The following is a 13,245-nucleotide window of genomic DNA, read 5'->3' as shown; positions in this document are numbered from 1 at the left end:
CCATGACCCTCCAATGCCCTTGGCTCAGGCTGGTGGCACCAGACCTTCTGACATGGGCAATGCTGCAGGGGCATAAAGGACACCCCGCCCCCCCAACCCTCCAGCCGCAGCCAGCTCTGAAGAGCAGGCCTACTCACATTCCTTCCTGCCTTCCGTGCAGGGTACCTGGTGGTCGGTGGTCCCATGGGAACGGGGCCTCTCTCCTTCTGGCTGGATGCTTCCTTTACACCTGCACACGAGGCAGCCGCATCCCGCCGGGCTCTCCAAGCCCCTCATGTGGACTTTCCTCAGTGCACGTGCAGAGAGAGGGAGAGGCGCCGCTGTCTCTGCTTATCGGGACATAAGTCGTCTATGAGGTTAGGACCCCACCCTTAGACCTCATTAAACAGATGGAGGTGGAGAAGCAGGTGGGCTGCCCTTCGGGGCTCCTCCCCTTCCTGCTCTGTGTCCTGTGAGGTGGGAGGCCCGGTGGGCACCCGGACCGGGTTCTGGGCTGCGTGAGCAGGCCACTGACCACCCCTGGGCCTCTTGCCCGCCAGCTTAGGCGGTCCCAGTTACTCTCAGGATTAGGATGCATTTATGGCAAAAGGGAGGTTCTGGGGGGGGAGTGTCCATCCTTTGGAAGATGGGCATTTCCTCTGGCTGGGGTGAGGGGACCTCCGAGGGACTCTGGGCAGGGGGAGCACTGGGGGAGGTTCAGGATGGAGGGGCCGCGCCCAGGAACCTGGCGGCTATGGTGCTGAGAGCAGACCCGGCCCACAGCCAGCTGGGAAATGTGTTTCTCCGATCAGCAGACCAACCTGGGGGATCAACTGCAGTCTGAGTGAGCTTGGGGGACTCTGCCTTGGCCCCCCAGATGCACCCGCCGCAGTCTGCACCCGCCTGCACCGGCCCTGGGGGACCATGCAGAGCCGGCCATACCGTGCTGACCATGGGTCCTGACGGAGAAGGCGGCCGGGGTTTACTTGCTATCTGTGGGAATCACTCAGGAACAGCTGAGCTTCCTGCCCCACAGATGAAGTCTCTCTGGGTGCTTGTTCCCTCTCCAGTGTGCCTGAGGCCCCTCTGAGGACTGTGTGGGAACCGCTATAGGGTCAGCGTGGGCCTGGGCCCTCTCTCCTGCAGCACAGGCTCCATTTCTGCTGGTGCCACCCCAGAGGGAGGCCCCTTGGGAGGCCTGTGCGCTCAGCCATGTCCAGTTGAGCCCTGCATACGTGCGGACAGGCCCTGGGCCACGAGCAGCACAGACGGGAGACATCGATCAGTCTCCGCCTGCTGCCAGCATGGCCGCTTCACTCCCCACACACTCGGGAGTGTGGTCCGAGCGCACCAGCTCGGACAGAAGCACACAACGGCCGCGTCTGCCTGTGACCCCTTCCTGCCCATGGGGACACAGGGTCCCTATACCCTGGCTGGCATGTGAGAGCATTTCCCACCAAGCAGCCCGTTGATCTGGGGCGTACCACGTCCCAGTTCATGGATTGAACTTCTGGGTTCATAAGCAAGTTCTAGAGCTGAGGCAGCTGCCCCTGAGGCAGAGTTCCCGTGTGGGACGCCGGACGGTGGGAGGCTGGTGCACCATGCATGGCCTGGCCATGTGGAGAATGGGGGTCCTGATGTACAGAGGAGTGGGGGTCTTTGGGGCGGGTAGCAAGGGGAAGGGGCAGTGCATTGTGAGATATTTGGCTGGGGCTTTGAAGGGTGTGTAGGAGTTTGCCAGGGAGAGGTGGGGAAGTGAGGAGCAGTAGATGGCATTCAGGAAGGGGGGAGTCGCAGGTGTTTATGAGATAGGGTGGGCAGGTGGTAAAGCTCTGTGTCCCTTCCTCTCAGGGGTGGGGGTGAGATGGGGTGGAAGGGCTTCCCGACTGGGTGGTGAAACCCTGAGGTCAGAGGCTGTTACAGCCGGAGAGCATGGGGATGGGATGACAGGCCTCTGATGGTCACCCTGTAGCTCCCAGGTGGCTTCTCCCTGCCACTCCCCAGCCCAGCCAGGAAGCCTGTCTCTGAGACAGGAGGCTGACCCCCCCTCTCTGCTCCCAGATTCTGTGTGTTCTCTTGAGCTTTTTAGTTTGAGCCAATTGTGGGTTCACGTGTAGTTGTGAGAAACCACACAGTGGCATCCTGGGTACCCACCGCGTTTCCCCAACAGCTGGAGGCTGAGAAGGTGCAGCCGAGACGTGGAACATTCCGGTGCCATGTGGACCCCCACCCCTCCTCCCCACTTCCAGTCTCATGCTGGCAGCCACCAATCTGTTGTCCGTTTCTGTAAATAGTCACTTCAGGGATGACTGTGGATCCTACTGCGTGTAGACTTTCGGGACTGGGGGTCTGGTTGTTGCCGCAGCAGTAGCTCACCCCCTTTCGTCAGTCGTGCTACGTGGCGTGGACGGACCAGTGCAGACTTGATGGCTCACCTCCTGGAGGACAGTTTGGGGCTATCGCGGGGAAGGTTGCTGTGGACCTTCCCACAGCTCCTTGTGTGAACGTCCGGGAGTCCAGGTACTGGGCCGAGTGGTGGTGGCAGATTTGCCGAGCAGTCGGGGAGCTGCTGGATTACTTTTCACTCCAAGCAGAGCACGAGGGATCCCGTTTCTCTGTGCTCTGGCCCGCAGGAGCCGGTGTCACTTTTCTGTTGTAACACTTCTGATAGGTGTGTACTGATGTATTATGGTGGCTTTAATTTGCATTTCCCTAGTGGCTGTGATGTTGAACATCTCTTCAGGTGATTGTTTGCCATCTCCATGTCCTCTTTGGAGAAATGTCTGTTGATGTCTCTGCCCATTTTCTTACTGGATCTATCATCTATCTATCTGTCTGTCTATATCTATCTATCATGTATCATATCAAACTATCATATTTATTTATCACATCTATTATCTACTGTCTATCTATCTATCTACCTATCTATCACATCAAGCTCTTATATTTACCTATCATCTATCATATATCAGTCTGTCATATTTACCTATCACATCTATCGTCCATCTATCATTTATCTGCCTGTCTATCATCATCATCATCAGTATCTAGCTTTTATTCTTAAACTGTGAGAGTTCTGTCATGAGAGTTCTGTATTCTCTGGAATATATTCCAGAGACCAGCTCTTTGGCAGGTATGTGGTTCGTAAACATTTCCTCCCAGTGTGCGGCTTGTCTTTGAGTCCTCTTAACAAGTCTTTTGTGGAGCAAACACTTCTGATTTTGATGCAGTTGGGCTTGTGAACTGACTGTTTTTATGGATTGTACTTTTGGTGTCAAGTTCAAGAACTCTTTGTCCAGCTCTAGATCCCAAGGATTTCTCTTGTGTTTTTCTAAAAGTGTGAAAGTTTATATTTTCACATAGAACTATATGAAATATTTTGAGTTAATATTTGCATAACGTGGGAGGTTAAGATCAAGGTTCATTGTTTTTGCCCGTGGGTGTCCATTGTCCATCGGTTGAAGATGCTATACGTCTTCCAGTGCCATTTCCCCCAGTTTTATTGAGATATAACTGACATAGCGTCATATAAGTTGACAGCGTACAACATACGATATGGTGTATGTATATGTTGTGAGATGATGCCCACGGTAACTTTAGTTAATGTCCTTCACCTCCCATAGTTACAGGTTTCTTTTTTCTTGTGATGGGAATTTAAGATCTACTCTCAACAGCTCCCAAGTATACAATCATCATGCTGTATGTCAGATCCCCAGAACTTCCTTATTTTGTGAAAAAAGCTTGCAGCTTTTGACTCCTTCCCCCCACCCTGTGCCCCTTTTGCCCACCCCCCCACTCTGGCAACCACCAGTCTGCTCTTGGTATCTCTGAACTCAGTTTTTAAAGATTCCACACGTATGTGAGACTGTACAATCTTTTTCTTTCTCTGTGTGACTTCTTTCACTCAGCCTGATACCCCTTAGGTCCATCCGTGTTGTCAGAGTGGCAGGATTTCCTTCTTCTTATGGCAGAATAATATTCCATTGTATATAGGTACTCTATTTTCTTTATGCATTCATCTGTTGATGGACACTTAGGCTGTTTCCACATCTTGGCTGTTGTAAATAGCGTTGGATTGTATGGTAGTTCGGTACATGTCCTCCACTGAACTGCTTTTGTGCTGTTGTCAAAAATCAGTTGGGTGTATATGTGTGAGTCTATTTATTGGGCCTGTGCCCTGTCCCATTACTCTATGTGTTTATCCTTCCACGCAGTCTTGGTTAGTGTGGCTGTAATATTATGCAAGTATGATACAATCTTGAAATCAAGTAGAGTGATTCCTTCCACTTAGCTGTTCTTTTTCAAAAGGATTTTAGTTATTTTTGTTTCTTTGCTTTTCTATATACGTTTTAGAATAATTTGTCCTATAGCTACTAAAATCTTTGTAGGGATTTAGATAGGATTTGTGTGAAACCCATCTATCAACTTGGGGAGAATTGACATCTTTACTATATTGAGTCTCCCAGTCCATGAACATGGTATGTCTCCCCATTTATTTAGATCTTCTTTAAGTTCTTTAACTAGTGATTTGTAGTTCTTAGCATATAAATCCTGTACATATTCTGATATATTTACTCCTGTCAATTCCATTTTTTGAGTGATTGCAAATAAGATTATAATTCTTTTTAAAGTTTATGTATTTTCAGAGAGAACACGCATATGTGTACAAGCAGGGGAGGGGCAGAGAGAGAGGAAGAGAGAGAAGCCCAAGCAGGCTCTGCACTGTCAGCGCAGAGCCTGATGTGGGGCTTGAACTATGAACCATGAGATCCTGACCTGAGCTGAAATCATGAGTAGGATGCTTAACCGACTGAGCCACCTGGGCTCCCTGAGATTGTATTTTTGATATTAGTGTCCATGTGGTCATTCTTAGTTTGTAGAAATGCAATTGCTTTTTTATGTTTTTGTATGTATCTACAACCATCTAAATTTTTTTAAAATGTTTTATTTACTTCTGAGAGAGAGAGACAGACAGTGTGAGCCGGGAAGAGTCAGAGAGAGAGGGAGATACAGAATTGAAGCAGGCTCTAGGCTCTGAGCTAGCTGTCAGCACAGAGCCCAATGCGGGGCTCGAACCCACAAATCGTGAGATCATGACCTGAGCCAAAGTCAGACGCTTAACCAACTGAGCCACCCAGGCACCCCTCTACAACCATCTAAACTCAACTGCTTGTTCTACTAAGTTTTTCTGGGGGGAGGGTATTGTTTGTTATTGTTATTGTTTTTGGTTTTTTATATTTTATTTTGGCAAGGTTTTGCAGAGTCCTTTATATTTCTTATATAGACCATCATGTTATCTGAAAATATTTATAGTATTATTTCTTCTTTCTGATATGTATGCCTTTTATTTCCTTTCTTTATCTTATTTCACGGACTGTACTTTCTAGTGCTATATATTGAATAAAAGTGGGAAAAACAGACATCCTTGGTTTGCTCCTGGTCAAAGCCTTTAGGGCTTCACCATTAAGTGTCATATTAGTTGTAGGCTTTATCAGGATGAGGAAGTTATCCTCTCTTCCTGTTTTTCTGAGTGTTTCATCAGTAATTGATGTTGAATTTCATCAAATTCTTTTTCTGAATAAATTGCTATATGATTAAAACATTTTTATTTAAGCATAGATTATAATTGCAAAGTAATTACAGAGTGCATAATGTACAATGTTACATTAATTTCAGGTATAGAACATAGTGATTTGACACGTTTATAGTCATGCTTGCCACAAGTGTAGATATGTGGTTTTTATTCTATATATTGTTGATATGGTGTGTGACATTGATGGGTATTTCAATATTGAACTGGTTGTCAGTCCCCTGATTAAATTTGGGTCAGGTATTGTTGTGTATTGCTGATATGCTAACATCATGTTAAGGGTTTTTCCCTCCATAGTTTTCAGGGACATTGGTCTGTAGTTTCTTTTTGTCTTGGTCCAATTTTGGTGTCAGATAATATTAACCTTATATATAACCTTATATAACTCATATATATGTATAGAATTGGGATGTGTTTCTTCGGTATAAGGTGATATTTCACTATGGTTTTAATTTGTATTTCCCTGATGATTAACAACAAGCATCTTTTTCTGCACCTGTTGGCCATCCATGTGTCTTTTTGGAGAAATGTATAATCAGACTCTCTGCCTGCCCATTAAATTTTTTTTTTAACATTTGTTTATTTTTGAGACAGAGAAAGACAGAGCATGAGTGGGGGAGGAGCAGAGAGAGAGACACACAGAATCTGAAGCAGGCTCCAGGCTCCGAGCTGTCAGCACAGAGCCTGATGCAAGGCTCAAACCTGAGCCAAGGTTGGATGCTTAACCAACTGAGCCACCCAGGCGCCCCTGAAATTTCCATTTAATTCTCTTTTGTATCTTCTGTATCTTTGTTGGAGTTTAATTTTTTTTTTTATTTTTCAAGTGTGTATGTGGTTGTTTATTGAATTATTATTACAATAGCTGCTTGAAAACTGTGCTTGTTATTCTAACTAATCTGTTAATCTGGGTGCTGTCATCTGTGGATCGTCTTCATTCGTTGAGAATGTTTGGGTTCTTAATCAGAACCTGGACGCTGGGGTATTACATGTGAGGGTCTGGGTCTTGTTTGGCCCTTGTGGTTTGGCTGGTTTTCTGTGACTTCACTTGGCAGGGGAGGGGGCCACCACCCGACACTTCCAGGAGGGGTTGAGAGTCCAGGCTCCACACTGGTCCTCTGCTGGGACTCGAGAGCCCTTGGTCTCCCTGACTCTGAGCAGCGGGTGTGCCGGGCCAGGTTCCTGGTACCCCTGTGGGGTTGGTGCCCCTCACAGCCGGCACAGCGTGGAGGTGTGCGGAAGTTTCGGCAGTCTGCCTGGAGTGGGGTGATTGCTGTCTACAGTTTCCCTGTCGTGTGGCTGTCCCCATCTGGGTCCTTTGGCAGGAGAGGGCTGGGTTTGGGGGAGCATACAGTGGTGCCTGCTGGGGGCATTTCTGGGCCACCCTGCTCCAGCGCCCAGTCTGGGGTACGTGGCACTCATACCAAGGCCTCACGTCTGATCTGCTGTCAGTCCTCACGTCTGTGTCTCCTTCCCTGTGTTTTTCAGAGTCTTCTGATGCCTTTCACGTTGGTGCCCGGGACTTCAGTGCATGTAGTTGGTGGGGGTTGGGGGTTGGGGGGAGTCTGGAAAGTACTTCTCTGTCTCCTGGAAGCCGGGTCCTCACAACTGTTATGTAAACATTGACTGTTTTTATTCAGAAGAGTATGCTTGTTTTAAGTCACATTTTGATAGCCCCAACAAGCATACTAAAGTTTGTAGGAAGCTGGGTTGCTTTGTGTGATCCTCATTCACAGATTTGGCCCTTTGATTTCCGACCTCGTGTTTCATTTTGCTGGTTAGAACGGATCCGTGTTGTCTGCTTCTGCTGCTGTGTGGTTGTGACCTGGGGCTTTAGGGTTCGACCTTGGATTGGACGTGGATTTCAGGGAATATCCGTATGATGTCAGACAGCCAGTTTGTCCCCGCTTTGGCTGTTTTTAATTGGGGATGGGTGCTCAAACTTGCCAGATGGCGTCCTACTCCCTGTGGGAAAGGTTGTGTGCTTTTACTCTTGCTTACGTGTGCTGGCTTTAGGTAGTATAGTTAATCTCGTTAATCTCGTGGGGGAGCTCCTGCTGAGCCTTTGGTTGGAAATGCAGCCTGCCCTTTAAGAATTTCCTGTGACAGTGGCTTATGCAAGTGAGAGCATTCTTGTCCCCTCCTAGTAGATTGCAGGGAGGCCCTTTGTGGCTGACGTGGCAGAGCTGACCCACGCAGCCCCTACAACCCAGTCTCCATCTGGTAGCTGGTCTGCCATTGTTAATGTGGGGCCCTCATCCTCGTTAATCAAGATGGCGGGTAGAGATCCAGCCATCATGCCTATATCCCCAAAAACAGAGGGGACATCATGCCTATATCCCCCAAAACAGGAACATTCCAGAAGCTCTCCTGTGGCTATTCAGGCCCTGTCTCATTGGCCACATCTGGCTGCAGTGGGAGGCAGGACAGTGTAGTTTTTAGTTTAGGTCATTGAGTCCCAGATATGGTAAGGGGCTGGACGGCTGTACAAGGGGTGGACAGGGGATCCGGGGACAGTGGCCAGCTCTGCCTTGGCATCTCTCCAGCACCTGGCCTCCTGGTGCTTCCTATCCCCTCTGCCTTTTTGGGTCCTCCTTCCCTCCCGTTGCAGCCCTTGGTCTGTGGCTGACTCAGTTTCCTGGTCCTGACTGGTACAGGTGAGGGACTTAAGAGCTGGGCCCTGAGCAGTGAGGCTCAGAGGTATGACGAGCGGGGTGGGACATGGGGCCGCGTGGTGCCGCGACCCCTTCTCAGAGTGCCTGCCATGGGGTCTGTGCAGCGTGACAGGGTCCAGCTAGAGCTGAACCGGCTGTCCCGGAGGCAGAGCCGGGATGCGGGGCCACACAGCTGTCCTCTTCCCAGGGACCTCGTGCAGGGCACCTGGGGGTAGTGCCCACTGAGTCCCTGCACGTGGCTCAGCCCCCGGGGCCCAGGGCATGGAGCCCTGTGACATCAGGTCTTTCTGAGAGAGAGCTCAAGCTGCCCTGTGTCCTTAGGGCCTTCTGTGGGTGGTCTTCTGTGGGTGGCTTTCTGTGGGTGGCTTTCCGTGGATGGCCTTCCTTGGTGCCTGGCTCCTTTAGTTTCCCCACCTTGTGCCTTGGGGCATCTCCAGAAGCGTCCAGGTGCGCTCACGTTGCTGTCGCCGCCCTGGCCCAGCCGCGTGGTGGCCCGAGCTCCCCCCACCTCCCACACAGCCTCACCCCAGGGGCCCCTCGGCAGAGGAAGGGGTCAGCACCCACCTGGCCAGGCCCCAGGAACACACCAGCTCCCACGCCCTGGGCCGTGGCCTTTTCGCCCTTGGGGCTGTGCTGGCATGCTCAGCCTGGACACTCCTGTGCCCACTCAGGGGCCCGTCTCCCCAGGTGACAGAATGTCGAGGGTGGCACGATTGTGCTGTCCCTCGTCAGCGTCGGAGTCTGTCCGGTCAGCAGCCACGTGAGCTGCTCCACAGTGGAGCAGGCCCGCTCCGGACACCGCCAGGACCGGAGCAGGCCGCGCCTGATGCCCGCTTAGCCCCGCGGGGCCCCTCGTGGCCTTCCCCCTTGGGAGTCCGCACAGAACTATGTTACCTCCCGTACATTTTCCCAGGCACGGGAGGTGCTCCATGGAGCCTGGAGCGAGAGGGCTGGGGCCCTTGCACCCCCAGAGGTCTGCTGGGCCCATGACAGCTGTCACTGCTGCTGCTTTGACTGTCCTCCCGAGGCTGCCACACGGGACATGGCTGCTGCGGTCAGGGTGTGGCCTCACACATGGCAGAGTGGATCCGGGCCCCGGCGGGGGTGGGGGGGGACACCTGGCGGTGGGCTCTAGGCTGGGGGCNCGGGACAGGCCACGGCCAAGGGGATGGGGGCCCAGAGAGGGCTGGCCTGCAGGGACAGAGTGAGAGGCCGGCTTCTTCTGCTCCCCCTCAGCCTGCGTTTGCTCGGGCAAGCAGGCCATCTGTCCTACCTCTCCGTGGTCTCCTGTCTGCTTTCTGAAGCAGGGTGGGAAGGAGGGTGAGAAAGACTGACGGATGGGCCTCAGATGCGGGGGTGGCAGCCGGTCAGGGGCCAGTGGGGTTGGGGTCAGGCAGGGGTTCCTGGGAGGAAGGGAGTCAGAGTCCAGAGGAGGAAACTGAGTCCCCCGAGCTGCGGGCTCCTCTGGAAAAGCCTGGATGGGCTCTAGCTTCTGTAGAGGGAAAGAAAACACCTGAGACCCACAGAGAAGGGAGGAACCATAAGACAGGACCCGGGGAAACGCACCACGTCTGCTTGTCCCTGTGAGATGAGGGGACCTCGTTCGCCCCGGAAGACGGGCCCTCACATCCTGTCTCGAGGTCCCTCTCAGGGCCGAGTTGGGGGGGGGTGCGGTGTGAGGCTGGGCCATCCTGCTTGGAGCCGCTGGCGTCTCCCCGCGTGACCCCTGCTCAGCAAACTTGGGGCCTGTGGGTGCGTGGGCAGGAAGAACAGGGGATGGGGCCAGGGTGGCCTGCGTGTCCTGGGGGTGATATTGGCCCTCTCCCAGTCCTCGGGGGGGCAAGTACTCCTGTAACAACAGTCCAGGTCTGGGCATGAGCCGCTGGGGCCTGGGAGCCAGGCAGGGTCTGCAGCCCCTGTGCAGGGCCGTTCCTCAGCACCGACCTCAGTGGGGGGATCGAGGCCTCGCAGGGAGGCCAATGCTGCATCATGCGGGCCCATCTCTCCTGTCCAGGAGCGGCTGCTCATGAGCCTTCTGCCCCGGAATGTTGCCATGGAGATGAAGGAGGACTTCCTGAAGCCCCCCGAGAGGATTTTTCACAAGATTTACATCCAGCGGCATGACAACGTGAGGTAGGGCGGGCACTGGTTTGGCAGTGGTGGGCNGCTGTTTGAGGGGAGGCAGGGGCAGGTGTGAGTCAGGAGGCCCAAGTGAGCAGACCTGCTGGGTCTGGTGAATCCTTGGGTGATTGGTGTCATAGCCACTCTCTCACACTCTTGCACACCCTCCATTGCCTGCGTGGCTGGAGAGGGCCGGCTCTCTGTCCTGAACCCTGTTTGGGCAGTGGCATTGGGCTGGGAATTGGCCCACGTTGGGCTGACAGCTGAGCATTATTCTCCTTGGTGCCAGGGCCTGGGGTAGGCCAGACCTCTCTTCCTCTCAGGGCAGCCCCAGGAGGTAGCGATTGTGCCCATTTTACTGGCGAGCACACTGAGCCCTCAGGGGAACCAGCTTGCCCCAGACACTCTGAGGTTTGCCTGCTGTTTGAAAAGACCCAATTAAAAAGAATTTTACTCTGTTAAATCGTTTGTTCCCTTTTAAGGTACTTAGATTGGCTGAGTGTTGCCCTTTACCTATGTGTCACTCAGGCAGGAGGTGGTGGTTGAAGCACTAAGGTTCTTTCCCTTCTCGGTATTCTTTGCTGGGCCTCCCTGCCCCTGGGCCCTATAGATCCGGAAGGATAAAGTCCCCTTGTGTTTGTGTTTGGTGCTGCAGGCCGGGTCCCTTCAGGCAGGTGCTTGCCCGCCTGGAGCAAGCCAAGGCCTGTGGCTGCCCTCCGCTCCCCACCAGGGCCCCCGAGCTGCCCCCGGTGCGGGCCAGCCTGGCTGTGGTCCGCACGCTCACTCCTTCGCAGGGTCCCTTGGGGGGACCAGTGGTGTTCTCCCTGCAGGGCGCTGAGCCCGGTGCGTGGGGCCAGCATTCCAGCCCAGGCAGCCGGACTCTGTGGCCCCCGCTTGTAGTGAAGAAGTGGAGCTTCAGCAGAGTGAAGCTAGTGGCTGGGGGGGCCGGGGCCGCGCTGGGGACCGGCAGCTGCAGACGTCTCCCCAGACTTCCCCTCTGCCCGCAGCCTCTCTGTGGTGGAGAACAGCGAGGCACATGGACCCAGAGCTCTGCTGAGACCAGGCCACCAGAGCAATCCGGGGAGTGCCTGGGGGGAGGGGGAGGCATCAGAGTCTCCAGGGTGCCCTGGGGCAGCAGGTGGGGGTGAGCAGGGTGCCCGGTGCCCATGCGCCTTTCCCTCCCTCTCTTCTCACCTGGGAGAACAAACACAGATGTGGAAGATCACTGTGTCCCTTTGAGGCTGAAAGATCTCTACCCACGTCCACTGATGGGGGCCTCATTCCTGGCAGCTGCGGGTGTGATCGTCCTGAGATAGGAGAGGAGGCCAGAGGCTGGCTCCCTGGCGCCCCTGGCTGCCCTCCAACAGGGTCTCAGGTGGCTTTCTACAGCCTAGATGTGAACCTGGCACGGGCCTCCTCGCCACCCTCGTCACAGCCCCTCACTGACTCGCCGTCACTCCAGGATTCAAGTCCCACGTCAGCGCGCCACTCACAACTAGGAGGCTGATGCCATCGCTAACGGTGGGCAAGGACATTGGAAGTCCTCTCCTCTGCAGAAGCGATGACGATACTGACAAAGCCCGACAGTGGTCAGCACACAGGAAGTGAAGCAGACTCTTGCAGGAACCCAGGAATGTTTATGGAGCAAAACCAGCTCAGTGTGGGCAAGAGGAGCGAAGCTGTGTGGAGCTGTGCATGCTCTGTTCCTCTGCCCTCAGCCCCGTGATGGCTTTGGAAGGCAGCAGCCGCAGCCACATCCACCGCCTGACTGCTAACAGCCACCAGAGGGGGCAGAGCAGGGTTGGGGCTTTGGAAACCTCTCAGAGAGCTGTCGTCATGTGACCGCCTGGGAGTTCCCCAGAAAGCCTTGCTCATAGGCTGTGTCTGACTTGGCACTCAGCGTGGACAGCTCATGCCCTGGGGCGCGGGGCAGCCGTGTAGCATCCTGGCTGCCTGAGGTGTGAGACCGGCCGAGGCGGGTGTCAGGGCCCTAAAAACTTCAAACTGGGGAAGGAGAGGTCGGTCGGGGGCTTGGAGAGGCTGTGGGGGTGTTTCTGGGCATCAGAGGACCACACGTAGGGTAGTGGGGCCGTGTGCAGGCTCAAGGGGCACCGCGAGGCCTCCGGCCATCAGCGCTGGCTGACCTTGAGGCTATGTGCAAGCAGGACGAGCACACGACAGAGCTGGCATCTGCCTAGCCGAGAGCCCACCCTTTAGCACTGAGACTTCCTGGCTCTGGGCACACGGGGGAATCCAGCCCATCCCCAGCCTACCGCTAGGCTAACCCTGCCAAGACTTTAATGGCCCCATGTGAGAAAGAAAACGGACTTTACAGAATTTGTTCAGGAAAGTCCGTGAACAACAACAGAACAAGCCAATCCCAAGGTGGGAGGTGGTTCTGATTTTTGGAGTTGCCACACTGTATTGTCCACTTTTCAATAAAGATACAGGTGGCGTGCCAGAAAACTCAGAGGCGTGTCTCAGGCAGGAGTGCGGAAAGCAGTCCAGACAAGCTGTCCCGGAGGGTGCCCAGACAAAGCTTTAAATCATCAATTTAAGTTTGTTCGAAGAACAAACTGTGCTTAAGTAAAAGAGAGCATGAGAATGAGCTCTCATCGAGTAGAGAAATACCAGTAAAAAGATAGACATTATTAAGAAAACACCAGAAATTACAATTTTGAGAAATAAAGTGACTAGGGGCACCTGGGTGGCTCAGTCAGTTAAGTATCTGACTTTGGCTCAGCTCATGATCTTGGGCTTGTGAGTGAGTTTGAGCCCCGAATTGGGCTCTGTGCTGACAGCTTGGAGCCTGGAGCCTTCTTCGGATTCTGTGTCTCCTCCTCTTTCTGCCCCTCCCCTGTTGTGCGCTGTCTCTTAAAAATA

The 13,245-nt window shown here is 53.4% G+C and overlaps 1 protein-coding gene across 1 annotated transcript in view; it reads left to right on the top strand.

Moving 5' to 3' along the window:
- ADCY1 (adenylate cyclase 1) overlaps positions 1–13,245 on the top strand; it is an 87,511-nt gene that overhangs the window by 20,260 nt on the left and 54,006 nt on the right. Inside the window, exon 3 of the mRNA XM_077765789.1 lies at positions 10,256–10,374. Within this exon, the coding sequence (XP_077621915.1) occupies positions 10,256–10,374 (119 nt within the window). The remainder of the gene's footprint in view (positions 1–10,255; positions 10,375–13,245) is intronic.

This window comes from Crocuta crocuta, unplaced genomic scaffold (genome assembly GCF_008692635.1).
Source record: "Crocuta crocuta isolate KB4526 unplaced genomic scaffold, BGI_CrCroc_1.0 scaffold751, whole genome shotgun sequence".
NCBI classification, from domain to species: Eukaryota; Metazoa; Chordata; class Mammalia; order Carnivora; family Hyaenidae; genus Crocuta; species Crocuta crocuta.
The sequence above is the reverse complement of the archived record's forward strand: the minus strand, read 5'-3'. Positions and strand labels throughout refer to the sequence as shown.